The sequence below is a fragment of the Mandrillus leucophaeus genome, unplaced genomic scaffold, assembly GCF_000951045.1.
Source record: "Mandrillus leucophaeus isolate KB7577 unplaced genomic scaffold, Mleu.le_1.0 Scaffold530, whole genome shotgun sequence".
Taxonomy (NCBI): domain Eukaryota; kingdom Metazoa; phylum Chordata; class Mammalia; order Primates; family Cercopithecidae; genus Mandrillus; species Mandrillus leucophaeus.
In genome coordinates, this window is record NW_012105698.1 from 1,036,708 (window position 1) to 1,058,112 (window position 21,405).

Consider the following 21,405-nt stretch of genomic DNA (forward strand, 5'->3'; position numbering starts at 1 on the left):
GTGATTTTGGCTCACTGCAAGCTCCACCTCCCAGGTTCAAGGATTCTCCTCCCTCAGCCTCCCAAGTAGCTGGTATTACAGGCATTCACCACCACACCCGGCTAATTTTTCGTATTTTTAGTAGAGACAGGTTTCTCCATGGTGGTCAGGCTGGTCTCAAACTCCCAACCTCATGTGATCCGCCAGCCTTGACCTCCCAAAGTGCTGGGATTACAGGTGTGAGCCACCGCGCCTGGCTGGTTTTTTCTTTTTCTTTTTTCAGTTTTACTTAGATGTAATTCACAGATTATACAATTTGTCCATCTAAAGAGCATCCTTCCATAGCTTCTGTGGAAAATAGTATTACGGTTCCTTAAACAATTTAAACAGAATTACCCTTAAGATGCACTAATTTCACTTCTGGCTATATACCCCAACAAACTGAAAGCAGGGTCTCAAGACGAGATATGTGTACACTGATGTTCAGAGCAGCATCATTCACAGTAGCTAAAATGTGCAAGCAAGCCACGCACCCACCGACGGAGGAATGGATAAGCAAAATGGGGTACACACATGGAGCATGATTCAGTCTCAAAAGGGAAGGCGATTCTGACTTATGCTACCACATGGGTGAATCTTGAGGGCATTAGGCTAAGTGAAATAAGTCAGTCACAAAAAGACAAATACTGTATAATTCTACTTACATGAGGTACTTAGGATAGTCAAAATCCGAGAGACAGGGAGGGAATGGTGGTTGCTAGGGGCTGGGAGGAGGGGAACATGGGGAGTTACTGTTTAATGAGTATAGAGTTTCAGTTATACAAGTTGAAGAGAATGGTGGTGGTCAGTGCATAACATTATGAATGTATTTAATTCTACTGAACTATACATTTTAAAATGATTAAGATGGCAAACTTTATGTATTTTACCACAAAAATAATTTTTAAAAATAGAGTACAATTCAGCAGTTTTCCGTATATTGAGAGTTGTATAGCTATCACCACAGTCAATTTTAGAACATTTTCATCACCCCTCAAAGAAACCCTGCATCCATTAGCAGTCACTCCCTATTCCTCCCCAACTCCTCCCCATCCCCCTGCCCCCCAGTCTAGGAAACAACTAGTTTGTCTATATGAATTTGCCTATTCTAGACATTTCCTGTAAATGAAGTCATGCAATATGTTCTTTTGTGACTGACTCCCTTCACTAACATTTTCAAGGTGTATCCATGTTGTAGCAGTGCCTCCTTTTTATTGCATAACAAACTTATTTTTATTGCATAATAATATTATCGTCTATGCTATACCATGCTTTATCCACTCACCAGTTAATGGAAATGTGGGTTGTTTACCACTTTTGTTTTGTTTTTTTAAACAGAGTCTTGCTGTGTCATCCAGGCTGGAGTACAGTGGCGTGATCTCGGCTCACTGCAATCTATGCCTCCTGAGTTCAAGCCATTCTTGTGCCTCAGTCTCCTGAGTAGCTGGGACTACAGGCATACACTACTATGCCTGAGAGATGGGGTTTTGCCATATTGGCCATCCTCCTGGTCTCAAACTCCTGGCCTCAAGGGATGCACCCAACGCAGCCTTCCAAAGTGCTGGGATTACAGGTGTGAGCCACTGTGCCCCCACCATTTTTCATTTTTGGCTATTGTGAATAATGCTACTATAAATATTTGTGTACAAGTGTTTGTGTAAACATGTATTTTCGTTTCTCCTGGATATATATTTAGGAGCAGAACTGCTGGCTCATATGGTGACTCTCTTTAACTTTTTGAGGAAATACCAAACTATTTCCCACAGTGGCCGGACCATTTTACATTCCTGACAGCAACGTATGAGGACTCCAGTTCCTTCCTTCCCTTCCTTTCCTTTCCTTTCTTTTTCTCTTTTTTTTTTTTTTTTTTTTTGAGGTAGAGTCTCACTCTGTCACCCAGGCTGGAGTGAAGTGGCGTGATTGCAGCTCTCTGCAACCTCTGCCTCCCAGGTTCAAGTGATTCTTGTGCCTCAGCCTCCCCAGTAGTTGGGATTACAGGCATGCGCCACCATGCCTGGCTAATTTTTTGTATTTTTAGTAGAGATGGGATTTTGCCATGTTGCCCAGGCTGATCTCGAACTCCTGAGCTCAGGCAATCCACCCACCTCGGCCTCCCAAAGTGCTAGGATTATAGGCGTGAGCCACCGCCCACAGCCGAGGACTCCAATTTCTCTACATCCTCACTAATACTTGTTATCATCTATCTTTTCAAAAATTTTATTATTTATTTATTTATTTATTTATTTGGTAGAGATGAAGTTTTGTCATCTTGCTCAGGCTAGTCTCGAACTCCTGACCTCAAGTGGTCCATTCGCCTCAGCCTCCCAAAGTGTTGGGATTACAAGTGTGAGCCACCACCATGCCTGGTCATCATCTGTCTTTTTCATTGTGGCCATCTGGGTGGGTGTGAAGTGACATCTGACTGTGGTTTTGATTCACATTTCCTTGATGACTAATGATACTGAGCATCTTTTCATGTGCCTGCTTATTTGGCCGTTAGTGTATTTTCTTTGGAGAAATGTCTATTCAGATCCTTTGCCCTTTTTTGTTGAGACAGGGTCTTGCTCTGTTGCTCAGGTTGGAGTGCAGTGGTGCAATCACTAATCACTGACACTCTGACCTCCCTGACTCAAGCAATTCTCCTGATTCAGCCTTCTGAGTAGCTGGGATTGCAGGCACATGCCATTACGTCTGGCTAATTTTTTTTCTTCTTTTTTGTAGAGATGCAGTCTCAAGATGTTGCCCAGACTGGTCTTGAACTCCTAAGCTCAAGTGATCCTCCTGCCTTGGCCTCCCAAAGTGCTCAGATTACAGGCGTGAGCCACTGCACCCAGCCCCATTTCTTAATCTGGTTATTTATCTCTTTGTTATTTAGTTATAAGAGTCCTTTATATTTCTAGGTACCAGTCCTTTATATTTCTAGGTACCAGACCCTTATCAGATAAATGACTTGTAAACATTTTCTCCCATCCTGTGGGTTATCTTTTCACTTTCTTGATGGTATTGTTGGCAGCACAAAAGTTTTTAATTTTGATGAAGTCCAATTTATCTATCTTTTCTTTGGTTGCTTATGCTTTTAGTATCTTAGCTAAGAAGGTTTACCGAACTGAAAGTCACAAAGATTCACTTCTGTTTTGAGCGTTTTATAGTTTCAGCTCTTATATTGAGGTCTATGATCCATTTTGAGTTAATTTTTGTGTATGGTGTGAGGTAGAGGGCCAACTCCATTCTCTTGCCCGTAGATATCCAGTTGTTCCCGCACCATTTATTGAAGAGACTATTCTTGCTTTCCACTGATTTTTTTTAGCACTCTTGTCTGTATTCTTTTTAAAGTTTATTTTTAAATTGGATATATAGCTTCATTTTTTTACTTAGTGCACCATAAACATTTTCCTATTCCACTTCTAGGTGTTTAAAAAGCCTACTTTGTGGGGGCAGCAAGGGAAGTCCTGCAAAACTATTCTGCCAGTTACAGACTTCCTGGTTTCTATCGACTCCTATTTGCTTTGTAACATTTTCATCTTCTGATAACATGAGTAATCCAGTTTATAGACATGAGATGATGAGCACAACTAGTAATAATGAGGACAGGACTCTCCATACCGGGTGGCATATGTTAATATTATCTCTAACATTTTTTAAAGCCGTCTGTTGAAATGGAGAGTGGAAGTGCCTGATGCAACCTGAACACCAGAGCCTCACTACTGGAGGACAGGCACCATGGCCTCTCTCCCAGGCAGGCAATACAGGGCACACAGAACCAGCAGCTTCCTTGGACTCACACCCCTGAGCAAATCTGCAGCCGGCCTGTGGGGTCTCTCTTCCTGATGTACCCATGCTGGAAGTAGTACTATTGTACTTGTAGATGTTTTTAAAAAGAGAGTTTCCTTGTTTCCTGAATTAAATCCCTCCCAAACCAGGCACTAAACATTTAGAAAACTAGGCCCTTGGCCCCCAAAATAGTGATATTTTCTAATTCAAATTTTGAGCTTAATAGCTCCAAAGCTGTTATTTCAATATGAAGAATCCCCTAAACATTTTTAATTATCATAGGTAAGAATAACTGCCAAAAGGCTGGGTGCAATGGCTCATGCCTGTAATCCTAGCACTTTAGGAGGCTGAGGCGGGTTTGAGCTCAGGAGTTCGAGACTAGCCTGAGCAACATGGCGAAACCTCATCTCTACAAAAAATACAAAAATTAGCCAAGGGTAGTGGGGTGCACCTGCAGTCCCAGGTACTTGGGGCGCTGAAGTGGGAAGATCGCTTGAGCGTGGGAAGTCAAGACTGCAGTGAGCTGTGATTGTGCCACTGCACTCCAGCCTGGGTGACAGAGTGAAATCCTGTCTCAAAAAAAAGAAGTAATTGCCAATAATGTTTAGCATCGTTTAATACAAATCTAGTCTATATTTACTAATTTTATCACTGCGTATGTTTAACATTGGTTTGGATCCTGAGTACCAGTGATCTCACAATGCTCCATTCACTTCCTGAACAGTGGTCGAACTCGTTTAGCATTGAGCAACACGAGAAAAAGGAGACCAAGTATGTACAAGTGGCCATCAGGTCCTAGAGTCTTCAGGGTAAGAGATGCTTTAGCCATGACCTATAAGAGGCAGAAGTAGGGTGAGGGTGGGGGTTAGAAAGAGGTTGCGGCAAAGGCTAGAGCTGCATTCTAAGCCCCACCTCTGAAAGAGAAGGGAATAGGCCACTCAGGCAAGAGTCTCGGGGGTGGTGGGTGGCTGACATTGAAGATGTGATGGTACAACTTGAAGAGATGCCAAAGGCCCCTGTGTATCCCTCACCCCTCTGAGTCCTTCCTGGACTCATGATATCAGAGGCGATATGGACCCTAAAAAATAACTTGGCTTTGGCAAGGGAGATGAGTGCTAATGACTTCCAAATGGTCCGCATTTGGCAAGACTGTGGGGAAATGGGCACTGCCATACCTTCCTGCTGGGAATAAACATTGCTGCCACCCTTATAGAATGGAATTTGGAAATATCTGACAAAACTATGTGTGCACTCGCCATCTGACCTAGCAATCCTACTTCTAAGGTTTCACACTGAAGACATACCCCAAACAGCACAAAAATACAGTCACCAAGGTATTCTGCAGCATTGTTTATAATTGCAAAATATTGTAAACTTATATGCCCATGAAGGAGAGAGACTGAATAAACTATGGAACATCCTCACAGTGAAGCACTTTGCAGCTGTTTAAAAAGAAAGGGGGTGGGGGGGTGCCTATGAGCCGATGGGGAGTGATTTCCAGAAAGTATTGGTAAGTGAAAAAAACAACACACAAAAGAATATCCATAGCATGCCAGCCTCTTAATAAGACAGAAGGGGAAATAAGAAATACAGAAAGTATAAGCCAGAGACTAAGGAGGCTGGTTCATTACAGGGGGTGAGTCGAAATGGCCTGGAGAGACAGAAGGAATAAGGCCGGGAAGTAAGTTTTTTCTGAATATGCTGTTGTACAGCTCTGACTTTTGGAACCATGTTAATGTTTCACATGCACAGAAAAGAAAACCAACAGGGATTGGGAAGAGGGCCTTCATTAGCTCAAATCACAAAATAAAGAAACTGGCAAAGAATAATCTCCACTGACTTGTAAAGGAAGGAATAAATGTAGTATAAGAACACCGGAGCAGACCCCACTTTCCCAAAATGGTGCAATGACATTTCCCATCCCACAGGCTCTTCTGGGAATCTGCTACTCCCATGGCAAGAAGTAAAATCTATGCCCCTCTCCTTGAACCTGGGAGGGCTCTGTGGCTGCCTTGACTAATGGAGCGTGATGGAAGTGGCACCTTACTTATGACAGTAGGTAACACAGTTTCAGCCCAGCTCCTTCTTGGGGTGCTTGCCCTGGGAACCCAGTTTCTGTGCTGAAGAAGGCCAGGCTACATGGAAAACTGAGGCCCCCCTAGCACTCAGCCCCAGATGAGCTCCAGTCAACAACCAGCATCTACATATCCTCCATGGGGGTGAGCCATCCCAGAAGCAGATCCTCCAGCCCCCAGCCCAGCCTCCCCAGGTGAGTCTGCATGCAGCAGACAGAAGCTGTCCGCTAGGCCTTGTCTGAATCACAAATTCAGGAGGAAAATAAATAGTTGTTATTGCTTGAAGCCACCACTTTGGGGGTTGCTTGTTCTGCACCAATAGGTAACTGGAACAAAAGTCAAGACCGTCTCCACTGCCAGACCATCCCGGAGAGCCAGGATACAGCTCACACACGCTCCAGGAAGGGTAAGGGGTTGTGGGGGGCCAGCACTAGAGCTCATGTACTTTCTTTCTTCAAAGGCCCTTTCGAAGACATTTCTCTCTCTGGCTCTCTCAAACTGAGAGCCAGAATTCACACAATTCTGGCTCTCAGTTTCCTAGCCCATGGCAGCTATCAGTCATTAAATTAACATTAGGGTTGGGGGTAGAAGATGGGGACAAGGGCTCAAGGAAAAGCTAACACAGCAACACCAGCCAACTGACAACTGGGAGAAAGTATCACAGAGTCTCAGACTGGGGGTGACAGGCCTTTTGACCTCTATACTCCCTGTATGACGACAGGCCTAAGTTTCTGTTTGTTGTATTGAGTCTTTAAAGTATCAAGAAAAGATGAAATTATTCCTTCCTAATCTGCCACAGGGGGCCAGGAAGTGCAATGTGGTTTTAAAAAATGTTCGGCCAGGCGCAGCAGCTCAAGCCTGTAATCCCAGCACTTTGGGAGGCCGAGGTGGCGGATCACGAGGTCAGGAGATCGAGATCATCCTGGCTAACACGGTGACACTCCATCTCTACTAAAAAAAAAAAATTAGCCGGGCATGGTGGCGGGCGCCTGCGGTCCCAGCTACTCCTGAGGCTGAGGCAGGAGAATGGCGTGAACCCATGAGGCGAAGCTTGCAGTGAGCCGAGATCGCGCCACTGCACTCCAGTCTGGGAGAAAGAGTGAGACTCAATCTAAAAAAACCAAAAACTTCAGCAGAGGCCAGGCGCAGCGGCTCACGCTGTAATCCCACCACTTTGGGAGGCCGATGAGAGTGGATCACCAGAGGTCACGAGTTCAAGACCAGCCTGGCCAACATTGTGAAACTCCGTCTCTACTAAAAATACAAAATTAGCCAGGCGTGGTAGCGTGTGACTGTAGTCTTGGCTACTCAGGAGGCTTGAAGCATATGGTCTTTTATTGCCCTGACAAATTCAAACAGATCAGGTGAGTGACCTCTTCCACACTGAAGAGGATCAACGGATAAAGAGCAATGGCTTGCTTCTCATTAAGAACAGAAATACACATGGTCATTGTAAGAGGTCAAACACAGCCAAGGGTGGTGGCTCACACCTGTAATCTCAGCACTTTGGGAGGCCAAGGCAGGTGGATCTCTTGAGCTCAGGAGTTCAAGACCAGACTGGGCAATATGGTAAAACCCCAACTCTACAAAAATACACAAATTAGCTGGACCTGGTGGCACACATTTGTAGTTCCAGCTACTTGGGAGGGTGAGCCCAGGAGGGTGAGAAGATCACTTGAGCCCAGGAGGTCGAGACTGCAGTGAGCCGTGTTCACGACACTGCACTCCAGCCTGGGTGACACAGCGAAAGCTTGTCTCAAAAAAAAAAAAAAAAAAAGGAGGTTAAACACCTGGATGTGAAAGACAGGCTATGTCCCCCAGGCAGAGACTGTGCCTCTGAATAGTGTGCAAAGTAGAGGCAGGAGGCCTCAGGCCAAGCAGGCTTTCAGAATAACCCAGCAAAAGAGTCTCCGTGAGCCAAGGGGCCCTGGGGTCTCTCGTCAGGTTTTGCACACTCCATCACTCAGCAACTGTGTGACTAAGCTACCTAACTTCATCAAGCCTCAGTTTCTTCACTTACAAAATGGAAACAATCTTGTCTAGTTTGCAGGACTGTTCATGAGAGCAGAGTAATTCTATTAAAGTGTCTAAGAGGGCCTGGCATCTGGTAGCTTACAGGAGTTATCTTACCACAGATGATCCTAAGTCCATGTCCCATTACACTTTGTAAAGAATGTTCATGGTAAATCTTCAAAAGCACCAGGCATAGCCGAGGAGACTGAGAATTTGAAAATGCAATGGTTATGGAGGAATGAGACCTGAATCACCAGTGATTCTGTAACAACCCCTAGTGATCATCCAGTTGCTTAGGTCAAAGTGCAAATCTTGGCCTCCACGTTCTCTCCCGACAGCAAATCCAGCCAGTGTCTCCTGCCACGCACACCCCAGCCCAGCCTCTCCTCACTACCTACTGTCACCACCTTCACGTTGGTCCAGGCTTCACTATGACAGTCACCTCCCACTCCTTCTTTCCCTCTACAGCCAGTTCTCCACCAAGAGTCACTTATCTTTTTATATGTAGATCAGTCAACACCATACCCTGCTCAAAACCCTCCCATGGCCTCCCATCCCTCCCCCACCTCAGAACAAAGCCAAGGTCCCTGTTGATCCTCCAGCCTCCCTACCTCCCCCTTTCCCTTGTTCACTGTCAGACCAGGCCTCCTTGCTGTTCCTCAAATATTCCAAGCACATGCCTGCCACGGGCCCTTGGGTTACTGCTTTTCCCACCGGGAATGCTCCTCCCACACCCATCACCGCAGCTCACTCCCCCATGACCAACAGGTCTGTGCTCAAAAGTCACCTTCTCAAAGAGGCCCTTCCTGACTACCCATCCAAAATAGCAGAGAAAAACAGTATAAACTTTTTAAAATTAAAAATAAATACATAAATAAATAAAATAGCAGTTCCGGCCACTTTCCCTCCTCCCTTGTCTGACTTTATTTTCATTCTTCCCGCCACCTGGTGCTTGTTTCTTGCTGTCTTCCTGAGTAGATTACAAGTTCCCCAAAGGTAGGGTCCTTCTCTGTCTTGTGTACCACTGTTATCCCGGTGCCCAGAACAGGGCTTCGGGGCACGAAGAAATGTGTCTAAGTCCAAAAGTGAAAAAGGCCCGGCCCAGCAGCCAGCTTTACCTTCTTTCCAGCTGTGGGGCTGCTCTCTGCACTCTGCAGGGGGCTCCTCTGGGGGCTTCGGCTTTCCTGGGGGACACACCTGCCCATGTACACGCTGTAGTCGAGAAGCATCTTCTGCCGCACGCTGCCCACCAACTCCTTCTGCTTTGGCTGTGACATGATCTCCTCCACACTGCCTTTGCTGCTGCTGCGGCTGTGGGTCAGGTGCCCGGAGGGACTGTTGTGTCTGCTGTGTGCAGGCAAAAGCCCTGAAGCCAAGAAGAGGGGGCTATTCACACAATGAAGAAAACCACTGCAAAGTAAGCGGACTCCTAAGAAAACAGCTACAATGCTATCAAATGACTGTTTAAAAATATTTATAAGGGGCCGTAGCAGTGGCTCACGCCTGTAATGCCTGTAATCCCAGCACTTGGGGAGTCCAAGGTGGGTGGATCGCAAGGTCAGGAGATCAAGACCATCCTGGCTAACATGGTGAAACCCCGTCTCTACTAAAAATACAAAACAATTAGCCGGCCGTGGTGGCGGGCACCTGTAGTCTCAGCTGCTCGGGAGGCTGAGGCAGAAGAATGGCGTGAACCCAGAAGGCAGAGCTTGTAGTGAGCCGAGATCACACCACTGCACTCCAGCCTGGGCAACAGAGCGAGATTCTGTCTCAAAAAACAAACAAACAAACAAAAAAAAACAACGTTTATAAGGTTATTTCCCACCCTGAAAAGTACCTTTTTCTCTAAGGTAATTTTTAAGAACAGTTTTTATTCGTCTCCAAGATAATTAGAGTAATGAGAGTAAAGAAATACAGTTGTTAGGTACTATTCTCTTTTCTCCTGATGATCTTTTAGGAAAAGATCAAATATAGGACCAACACATCCCAAGGAGCAGTGAACTTGTCAGTGCTATCAGGGGTAAATGGAAAGTGGGCAGAGACCTAATTAATTGTTTATCCACAAGCTCACAGCAATTCCAAAGATGTCACCTTTCATTTGACAAATTATGCATCAAGCACTTTCAAGCAAACCATGCTAAAAAGAAGACATAATCCCTGCCCTTGAACTCACGCACCTAAGCAGATAAATCACAATCTTCTGTAACAAGTGTCATAATTGCAACATGACTAAGGGACTCTAGGGAAAAGAAGGGGGTGACTACCTCTGCCCAAGAGAGTGCAGTGGTGCTTACCCTAGCTGACTTTCATAGCAGTGACATCTACGCTGTATCTTGAGGGAATAGTTGCCATTTTCCTGGCCCAGGTGGGGAAGAGCATTCCAGGTAGAGGAAACAGCGTATGCAAAAAGCAGTGGCAGGGCACAGTACGTTTAGAGGCCAGTGAGAGATTCAGTGAAGTTCTAAGCATAGTACAGCGGGCAGAGGACAGGAAATAAGGATGGAGAGATTAGCCAGGAACAGACTGCAAAGTGCCTCAAAAGCCAGCCTTGGATTTAACATTGACCTTGTTGCACCAGAGAGGTTTTAAGCATGGGATCTGCCTGATGCTAACAATTTCATTTAGATTTACTCTGATGGCCAGGTGAAATGTAGAGTAGTTAAAATCAAAGGTTTTAAGCATGGGATGCGCCTGATGCTAACAATTTCATTTATATTTACTCTGATGGCCAGGTGAAATGTAGAGTGGTTAAAATCAAACCAGGCTGGGCACAGTGGCTCAAGCCTATAATCTCAGCACGTTGGGAGGCCAAGACAGGTGAATCACTTGAGGTCAGGAGTTTGAGACCAGCCTGGCCAACATGGTGAAACCCCATCTCTACTAAAAATACAAAACATTAGCCTGGCATGCTGGCCCGTACCTGCAGTCCCAGTTACTGGGGAGGCTGATGCAGGAGAATCGCTTGAACCTGGGAGGTGGAGGTTGCAGTGAGTTAAGATCATACCACTGCACTCTAGCTTAGGCAACAGAGCAAGACTCTGTCTCAAAAAAATAAATAAATAAATAAATAAATAAAAAACTCAAATCAAACCATTTTCTTCTTGAGAGGCTCCAACCATCGGAACCATAATTCCCCAGAGCCTCACAAAGGGTCATACAAGCCATTTCTTAATTTAAATTTTAGCCTGATAATTTCCAGCACTTCAATATTTAGTATTTTACACTGCATAACTATAAAAATATATTTTTTGTAACTTCTATTATCCTTATACCATTTTCATGTTTAGCATTATTTTTTTTAAATGCTAGGATAAAAGTTACACCAAAAACATTAAAAAATAAATGTAAACTTATATTACATTTAATATCCTGGATTGGATCCTGGAAAAGAAAAAGGACATTAGTAGAAAAACCAGTGAAATCCAAATAAAGTTTAGAGTTTAGTTAATAGTAAAAAAGAGAAAAAAGATGAAATAAACAGGGCAGCATGAACCCGACACTTCAAACCAAACTGGTCCCATTGTGACTGAGCCACACTCCATGTATGGAGGAAGAAAGGAGACCCCTACGAGGCTGGGCTGGTGCTCACTGCCCACAGAACAGCCTCTTCACATCACCTCACCCTTCCCTTGAGTGGGACAAAGCACAGAAGTCGTCACTGTACTGTGGGTCTCATGGACAACAGCCCCTGATAAAGTCAAGGACCTTCCTGGGCAGAGACCATACTGGAATTCTGCCAAGTGACCATGTGGCTTTCCTGCTGTCTCCAGACTCTTGTTTCTCCTGGAGGCCTTTCCTGACCTGCAGCCTGGGCACTGCTGGCTGGAGATGCACTCTCAGCCCCACCCATGACCTCGAGTCAGAACCTGCATCTTAAGATCCCCTCAAACATTCAAGTCTGAGAAGCACAATCCGTGTTGCTAGAGAAATCTAGCATTTTGGTGACAGCATCCCCGAGGGAGAGGACAGGGGCAGGTCGTCAAGCAGGAAGACTTCTAACTTCTTGGTACTGACAGATGTACCTGGCCTTAGAGAATCAGACCAGTCATACCTTCATGGCTGACCACCTATGCAGTCACTGATTCAGAGATGGGTTTGAAGAACAGCACAGTCCTCACCAATTTACCTTGCTAACTAGTTTAATCACACTTTTGGTGGGTTAAACTTACCATAAAAATCTCAATTCATAGCTTTCAAAGGCAACCCAGACTTACAGATGTACAAAAAGACATTAGTGGTGTGTAAGCCTTGCTTGATTTTAGTACAAGTGAGTGCACTGAAGGTTTTCCCACATCTCTGACTCTTACCATTATGTTTGTTGTGTGGTGAGTGGAACTTTTGGCAGGATTTCCAAAAATGTGAACTCATTAAAAATAATCAAATGCTTTATTTAAGTCCATGAATAATGTGCCTCTTTTGAAGGTGCTCTGGGGGGCCCCTGAGTACCTAAAGTAGTGTTTCCTGGTGGCCCCATAAACCCCTGTGGGTTACCTGATTCTGAGCTGCAGTACCTAGACCAGTAGACCTTTATATTTCCAGTAGGAATATAATCTGAGCCACATAAACAATTTTAAATTTTCTAGTAGTCACATTTAAAAAGGTAAAAAGAGGCTGGGCCTGGTGGCTCACGCCTGTAATCCCAGCACTTTGGGAGGCTGAGGCGGGCAGATCACTTCAGGTTGGGAGTTTGAGATCAGCCTGACCAACAGTGAAACCCCATCTCTACCAAAAATACAAAAATTAGCTGGGCGTGGTGGCAGGTGCCTGGAATCCCAGCTACTCAGGAGGCTGAGGCAGGAGAATTGCTTGAACCTGGAAGGCGGAGGTTGCAGTGAGCCAAGATCGTGCCACTGCACTCCAGCCTGGGTGACAAAGCTAGGCTCCATCTCAGGAAAAAAAAAAAAAAAAAAAAAGGTAAAAAGAGATAACAAAATTAATTTGAATACATTTTTGAATATATTTTAACCTAATATATCTAAAATATTATTTCAACATGTAACCAATATAAGAAGTTATTAATGAGATATTTTACGTTCTTTTATTGGACTAAGACTTTGAAATCCAATGTGCATCTTACACTTAGAGCACATCTCCATCTGGACTGGCCACACTTCAAGTGTTCAAAAGCCACATGGGGCGGGAGGCTACCGTAAGCAGCAGCACAGGTCTAGACCTACCAGGACAGCTAGGCAGTGCCTGGTGCTGAGGAGTTCTTACCCACTTGAATTTTCTTTTACTCAGTGTTATGGGTTGAATTGTGTTCTCCAAAAAATATGTTAAAGTCCTAACCCCAGCATCTCAGAATGTGACCTTATTTGGAAATAGAGTCATTGTAGATGCCATTCATTAAACAGGGTGGGCTCTTAATCCCATATAACTGGTGTCCTTCCTAGAAGACACAGAGCCACTGAGAGACAATGCCATGTGATGATAGGCCAGTGTGGAGTGATGCAGCTGCGGGCCAAGGATTGATGGTCACTACCAGAAGCTGCAAACACGCAAGGAAGGATTCTATGCAGAGTCTCACAAGGAGCATGGCCCTGCTAACACCTTGATTTCAGACTTCCAGCCTCCAGTACTGGGAGAGAATACATTTCTGTTGTAAATCACCCAGCTTGTGGTATTTTGTCCCAGCAGCCCTAGGAAATAAATATATCTAGTAATCTCCCCATTCATCTTGATTCTTAAAAGGGACTTCTTGGATCTCAGTGCTGAGATTGGGATGGAATCTGGTGTTGAAGCTGACAGAATGGAAGGTTAGCAAGGGAGTTAGGGCAAAGGCTCAGATTAAGTTCCAGGGGAAGGAACCAAAGCATTCTGAAGCAAATGTGTGACACTCATGTGACCAGCATAACTCCCAGATCAACACAAACGCCTTGTTAGAGAAAGCCCCAGAGTGGCTCCATCCTAGTCTTTGTTCCAGATCCATGTAAGAAAGCTTTCCCTAATAACACCCACACTGGTCTTGTCCCAATTATTGGTTACACCATGCTCATTATAGCACGGCAATTTGTGAACACCTGACTCATACATGCCAGTTTTGCATAATAGGCACAACACCTGAAGGACAGGGGAGCTGCTGCTTTTTACTGGTTTTGTGTCTCTTGCAGCTCCAAGCCCAGCCAAAGCTGAGCAAAGAGGTGCTGCATGGTTATCAATCCGAATGACCATGATCTGACCCGAATGCTCAGCAAGTGCAAGGATTCTGCATTCTATGGCAAGCTCACGCTTGGAGGACATATTGAGGGTCAGGCCTTCGAAAGCACCAGCCTGAAGGATCTCCCTGACTCACCTGCCATCTCAGAACTAGGGTTCTTCTGTTGCTGCTTCTCTCAGGGGAGTCACATCATATACAAAGAAAACATAACCAGCAAAGGCTAATAAACAGCATCTGCAAATGGATCCACCGTTGGTTAAATGATTTGGGACAGAGGGTTGCAGTGATCAGCCTAGACGGTAAATGAGTCATGAGAATGCACATTAGGTGGCAGACAACCATCAAGTCAGGGTGGGCTTCCTTCCTGCCTTCCTACTTGGCATTCTTTCTCTATTCTCCCTAGTGGCCCTTTAAAAATGCATAAGCATTTAGCACAAACATCATTACCTGGTTTACTTCCAGAGACACCCGATGGCTTCTTGATTTCCGACTTTAGCTTAGATGCCAGAATAAATCTCCTAAACCATTCCTCTTTTTCTCGGCCAGTTCTCCCAAAGAGATAGAGTATCTGATCCCGCTGGGTAGATCTTGTTCCCTCCTGAGGGCGGGGTGGCTTCTTAGGGTCCTCGCTTCCCTCAGCTGGCGGCTTCTCTTCTGAAGTCTCCTTATCAGTCTGAGCTTTAGACATAAAGTCATCTTGTTGACCAAGCTCGATACAAATGGGGTACTTTTTATTCCAGATTCGCTTTCGAGCCAAAGTTTTAGGTACAAGATAAATCTACAGAGAAAGAAAAATGATGATTTATATACTAAAGATTGGCTACACTATGCATTAATATTATGCATAGCACAAGTACAAACTTTATAGACTTTTTGACTAAGATGATGAATATGAAATAACTTTTAACACTTGTTCGTAACATGACTACAGAAACTGGAATTTTTAGAAGTGTCTTGTTATCCTTCAAAATCATTCCAGAAAATAGATGTTTAATAATTTTGCGAGAGTTATAAATATCCGTAATTTTCAGGTGGCAGTAGCTCAATAATAATGTTTAGCTGCTTATCATCAACTACGTTTGGCTGTCAACTAAATTTAATGACCTTGGGCCAAACTTAAGTTAGAAGAAAAAAAAAGATAGTTAAAATCTAGATGGGCAGCTCAAGTCAACCTTGAGTATCAAACTCAAGTTAAGAATAAACTTATATAAAAACTATTTTAAGTACTTCTCTCCCTTTGGAGAAATCTAAAGATCATTCAGATGAACTGTAAGAACAGAGAAACGATAGCTTTGTGGAAGAAATAATTTACATTTCTCACAAAAATAGAAGTATATAATACTTAATCAAAATGTAGCTATTTTGCATATCTATCATTTTCACATGTACAAAGTCTTCAATAGTTAAGTACCCTACAATCACCACACAGAGCCACACGGCTTTTTGTTTGACTGAAATAATTAGCTTTTACAGTCAGAATTCTGAGTGCATAACACTCTTGTTCCTCAAGTTGTAGTCTGTGGACCAGCAGCCTGAGTATCATCTGGGAACTCATAACAATGCAGGCCCTTGGCCCTACCCACAGCTACTGAATCAGAATCCGCATTTAACAAGATGCCCAGGTGACGTGCATAAACATTAAAGTGTGAGAGGTACTGTCCTAAGGTATACTGATACTTCAATGACAACTAACCTTTTTAGGGAATAAAAAAATGCAGTTAAGCATCTGAGATGCCATATGCTTTTCATTCATCTAAGCTATCCTTCCAAAATTGCTCAGGCTCACCTTGCTGTCTGAGAGGTCATAGATTTTCTGGCTGATGTAGGTGACCTCTGGCTTGGTTTCATTGTAGCTGGCCCTCCTGGATATATTTTTATTGGGCTTTGAAAGTCTTAAGGTTCCACCCTCAAGTCGAACAAAGACTGAATGTGTCAAAGTCGCATGGTAGGTTTCCGGATCATAGTTGTAAATCTCATTCATCCATCCCTGATGAAGAAAAACTTCCATTAGTAAACTCAGAATAAACACAAATCTGATTTAGTGTGAAATGATGAACACTGTGGTATTTGGGACACTGAAACCAAACTTGACCATGACGCAGATATCAGCTCACCAATGACTACAGGTTGCAAAGAGAAGTGCTTAGCTGGGAGGATAACTGGGACTGAGGAGGTTCTTGATAACCAAAAATCTGGATTTGGAGGAAAAATGGCAATGTTTATTATCCTAAATAAAAGGTTCTTTCTTTTTTTAAAGCCTATAAGCACATCAGGAAACTCAAAAGATTTGTTCATGTCACATGAACAATCTTCTCTGCCTGACCTCCTTTGGGGGTGATTAACTCCCCCCGCCGTCTGGCCTTCTTAATTAGTCAAACACATGCCCTTCCCAGCCCAGCTGCAATCTTTGAAATTTCAGGTATTAATTCATGTTACCACAGGACTCAGAGAACAACTACCTCTCTACTTATATCGCACTACAACATGTACCTCATTGAAACCATACAGTAAAGCAGATGATTTGAGAATTAGGCATTAAATAAATCGTAAATATAATCAATAATATATCAAAATTCAAAGATACATAGTAACTTATATGGGTAAAATTGTGCTCCAGGTCCCCCTGCCAAATTGGACATAAGTGATTTTTTGTTACATATGTTGATTTTTTAAAAGAGCAAACATTGAAATGTATAGACAAAAAATACATACACAAAAGCGTAATACACTATACACTGTGTTAAAGCTAATCTCACAGCTGTCATCATCATTCATCACTGAACACTTCTCCTGCCTCAAATACTTTTTCAGGTTATCAGTAGCCCAGATCTCACAAAAGAAGTTCTCTGGGGATTTTTAATTGATAAGTTCCTACTCTCCCAAACTTTTAAAAACTACATGTCTTTGTAATGAGCAGAGAGATGCTAAAGATCACTACATGGGAGTTGGGACTGTCATTCTTTTCAAGCAATAGCCATTTCCATGCTAAGTATTTGAGTCTCACACTAAAGTCTTGAACTGAAAGCCTGGGAAAATGAGGACTCCTTAGAATTCTATTCATTCATCCTTTTATTAAAACACGCATTGAATCTATGTGCAAAGTAATAGGTTAGGAATTGGGACAAAGATTTTTTAAAAGGACGGGATTCTTGATCCAAAGGTGCCTCCAAAAGAGTAGAAAATTAGGTCTTCATTTACCTATCCTGTGACCCCACTGGAGTAAACATAGTAGAGAAAAGTTGTCACAAAAAGAGTACCTAAGTGTGAAGTGCAAGGAAAAATGGACAAACGTCTCTCTTTGTCATGGGGGAAAAGAGTGTGAAACTTGTGAGCCAATTATATGGATGCATAGAGCTCAGTAGATGTTTTGGCCTGAGCTGGGAGGATCTCTCCCTCCTCCCAGTGAATCACTGGACAGGAGCAGCATCTATTCGACAATATTGAGTGAGCAAGCAGTGGCCATGGGAAGAGGTGTTTGTGAGGAAACAGCAACAATCAGAACAATGAAGAGAAAAAGATGACAATTACAGATCACAGTGGGCCCTGAAGTGGACTGTATTGTCAGAGCATCCGTTTGGGTGGGTGTATTTTTGCTAAATGTAGAACTAAGTACTTTCTTTGGCTCACAGTTTGTCTTTTTCTTTAGTCTGTTCTTATGGCAAATTACATTCATTGACTTTCAAATGTTGAACCAGTCTTGCATTCTCAGGATTAAGGATGTATGAGTCATGAGGTGCTGAAATTGGGCTGTATCAGCTCACAGGAACATATTCTACACATCTCTTCCCAACTCCATGTTCAGTGACTTTACGTTGGTAGCTTGCAACTGGCAATGGTGGGAGTTTCTATATCACAGGAATCAGGGAATAGTATAAATCAAGATTTTTTTTTTTCTTTTTTCTGGAGAGCCAGTTTACCAGCATAACACTTTGCTGATATTTTGTTCATTTGTCCCTCTAAGTTCATGAGGGAAAATAGGCTATAGTTTTCTTGCAGTGTTTTTTGGTATTAATGAGCCTCAGAAAATGCAGGTAAGTGCATTTGGGAAGTGTTTCCTCTTCTCTATTTTCTGGAAGTTTGTGTAGAATGAATATTTCTTCCTTAAAGGTTTGATAACATTTGCCCATGAAACCGTCTGAGCCTAGAGTTTTCCTTGCAGAAAGGTTCCAAACTATGAATTCAATTTCTTTACTTGCTATTGGACTATTTAGGTTATCTGTTTCTTCTTGAGTGAGCTTTGGTTTGTATCTTTCAAAGAGTTTATCTATTTTATCTATGTTGTCCAATTTCTGGGCATAATGCTGTTTGCAATATTTCCCTATAATCCTGTGAATATCTGTAGTGTCTATAGTGATGCCCTCTTTCAGTCCTGACACTGGTAATTTGTCCTTCTCTCAAATCTTTCTTTTCGTATGTATGTACGTATGTATGTATATATGTATGTATGTATCTATCTATCATCTATGTATTTGAGACAGGGTCTTTCTCTGTCATCCTGGCTGGAGTGCAGTGGCACAATCATAACTTACTGTAACCTCGAACTCCTGGGCTCAATTAATCTTTCCACCTCAGCCTCCCAAGCAGCAAGGGTTACAGGTATGTGCCACTACACCAAGCTAATTTTTTAAAAACATTCTTTGTAGAAATGGAGTCTTGCTATGTTGCCCAGGCTGGTCTTGAACTCTTGGTCTCAAGAATTCTCCCAGCTTGGCCTCCCAAAGTGCTGGGATTACATGCACGAACTACCACACCCATCCTTTAACTTAATACTATTAATTTCCCTCTAGGCACTGCATTACCTGTAATTTCTGATAGGTTGTATTTTCAGTTTCCTTCAGTTAAAAATATTTTCTATTTTCCCTTATGACTTTATCTTTGGGCCCACAGGCTGTTTAGAAGTATTTTGCTTAATTTCCAAATATTTGAGAAATTTTCAGATATCTTTCTTACTGTTTTTTTAGTGTAGTTTCATAAAAGAGAATCGGCTCTGTGTAATTTCAATTCTTTCAAGCTTGTTATATGGTCTATCTTGGTTCCAAGTGCAGTAAAAAAAAAATGCATTCTGCTGTTGAGTGGGGTTTTCTATAAATATATTTGTCTTTTTAAGCACAACCATTTTCACTAAAGATCTCCTGACACAGAATACACAGCTTTCTTCTTATCCAATTTGGTTGCAGAAAATACTGTCTTACATATATAACAGGTTTACTAGGGCTAAAGTTCTAAAGGTAACTAGATTAATAAAGAACTTGAAGCAGATATAATCATTTTTCTAAGATACTTCAGAGGTTGTGCTTGCAGAGCTATTAAAACCAAGAAGAATCCATGAAGCGGGGGAAGTCGGAGCTGATGAGAACTCTGTCAGACTAAAACAGCCACTTGCTATCAGTGTCATTTATGAGCCATACAGTCCCTGCATGCAATTGCTCTTCCTGAATCACTTCACTCTGAGGATGCGTCTCCTGTCTAGAGTAGAGGCTACTTGAGAATACAGATTATGTGTGATACTTTCGTCCATCCTAATACCTAAGCTGAGATGCTCAACATTTATTTAATGACTGTTTTTGAATTGTGATAATCACAATTTGATATAAGATAGACATTACTGCAGCAAATCGCCATATAAAATATTTTTCGTTATTTCCAGGTACATAAAATTACAGATACATGTAAAAAAAAGCCAGTAGAATTAACATGATACTGGCACCAAAAGAGAAAAAAAGGATTAACATGATACTGGAATTTTGGACAAAAATCTCTGCATTATGTTTATCAACTACTCACCACCAGATTAAAAGGGCTAAAGGAGAAAAAAAAGACAAGTATTATATTATATGTAACTGTTCTCCAAGAAAAGGACAGTCTCTGAGAAATAGAGTAATATAAGCTGTGGGGATTTTTCCTATTTGAAACTACTGGGAGGCCGGGCGCGGTGGCTCAAGCCTGTAATCCCAGCACTTTGGGAGGCCGAGACGGGCGGATCACGAGGTCAGGAGATTGAGACCATCCTGGCTAACACGGTGAAATCCCGTCTCTACTAAAAAATACAAAAAAACTAGCCGGGCGAGGTGGCGGGCGCCTGTAGTCCCAGCTACTGGGGAGGCTGAGGCAGGAGAATGGCGTGAACCCGGGAGGCGGAGCTTGCAGTGAGCTGAGATCCGGCCACTGCACTCCAGCCTGGGCGACAGAGCGAGACTCCGTCTCAAACAAAAAAAAAAAAAAAAAAAAAAAAAAAAAAAAAACACCCAGAAACTACTGGAATTGTACAGATAAATTATCTGATTTATGAATAAGACAAACTTAGGGATAAAAGGTTGTTTCTCTCCAATTGCTTTTATTTTGTCTTTCCTAAGTCAGAAAATGCAGAATTGTCCAGGGAGGTGCTGCACAATGGAAATATTAATATAATGTGAGCCATATATGTGAGTCATGAAAATATGTAATTTTATTTTTATTTTATTTTTTTGAGATGGAGTCTCGCTCTGTTGCCCAGGCTGGAGTGCAGTGGCGTGATCTCAGCTCACTGCAACCTGCACCTCCTGGGTTCAAGTGATTCTCCTGCCTCAGCCTCCTGAATAGCTGGGATTACAGGCGTAAGCCACCGTGCCTTGCCAAAAATGTGTAATTTTAAATGGTCTAGGAGCCACATTAAAAAAGAAAAAGCAGGTAAAATTAATTTAAACAATGTATTTTATTTAAATTCATATCAAAATTATGATTTCAACATGTAATCAATATTAAAAATTATTACTGGTATTTTACATTCTGTCTCATACTAAGTCTTTAGAATCCAGTGTGTACTTTACGCTTAGAACACATCTCGGTTCCAACTAGCTACACTTTTCAAGGGATTAACAGCTACACAGGGCTTAGGACTAGTGTATCAGAGACAGTACAGGGCCAGTTCTTGGGTTCAAGCTTTTTAGCCCTAGACCTTTGGCTCGACTATGAATAGAAATGGGCAAAGCCTTCCTTTCTCTTCTTGTGCATGTTTTCAACACACGCAGTCTTAGTGATAAGAGACAGTCATTCAGTACATGGCAGTTTTCTGCCATTTTATTAGATGCTTTGCATAATTAAATGAGAGAAGATAATCTAAGTAATCACCTAATGAAATCATCTATTGTAGAAATTCAAAATCTCTTTTAAAAGCTAACCTGCAGTATTAAGAACTCAGAAATATTAATAAGAGTATTCTACGTAAAGGCTTTTGAAAAACTCATAGTTCTATATGAAAATTAAGATACTCAATTTATAAACAAACGTATCAACTTTTTTAGCTTACTCCTTTGATTTTTAGATTTAGAAAACAGAACAAGACATACAGGCGTGTGTGCTGAGATACATCAGCTCATCTGTTCACAGGTCAGA

At 42.6% G+C, this 21,405-nt stretch overlaps 1 protein-coding gene across 1 annotated transcript in view; it reads right to left on the minus strand.

The window, feature by feature from the left end:
- Positions 1–21,405, minus strand: part of TEX2 (testis expressed 2) — an 88,635-nt gene that overhangs the window by 40,596 nt on the left and 26,634 nt on the right. Inside the window, exons 3-5 of the mRNA XM_011997112.1 lie at positions 15,821–16,021; positions 14,482–14,812; positions 8,996–9,243 (exon numbers count right to left, since the gene is read on the minus strand). Coding sequence (XP_011852502.1) covers positions 8,996–9,243; positions 14,482–14,812; positions 15,821–16,021 — 780 coding nt within the window. The remainder of the gene's footprint in view (positions 1–8,995; positions 9,244–14,481; positions 14,813–15,820; positions 16,022–21,405) is intronic.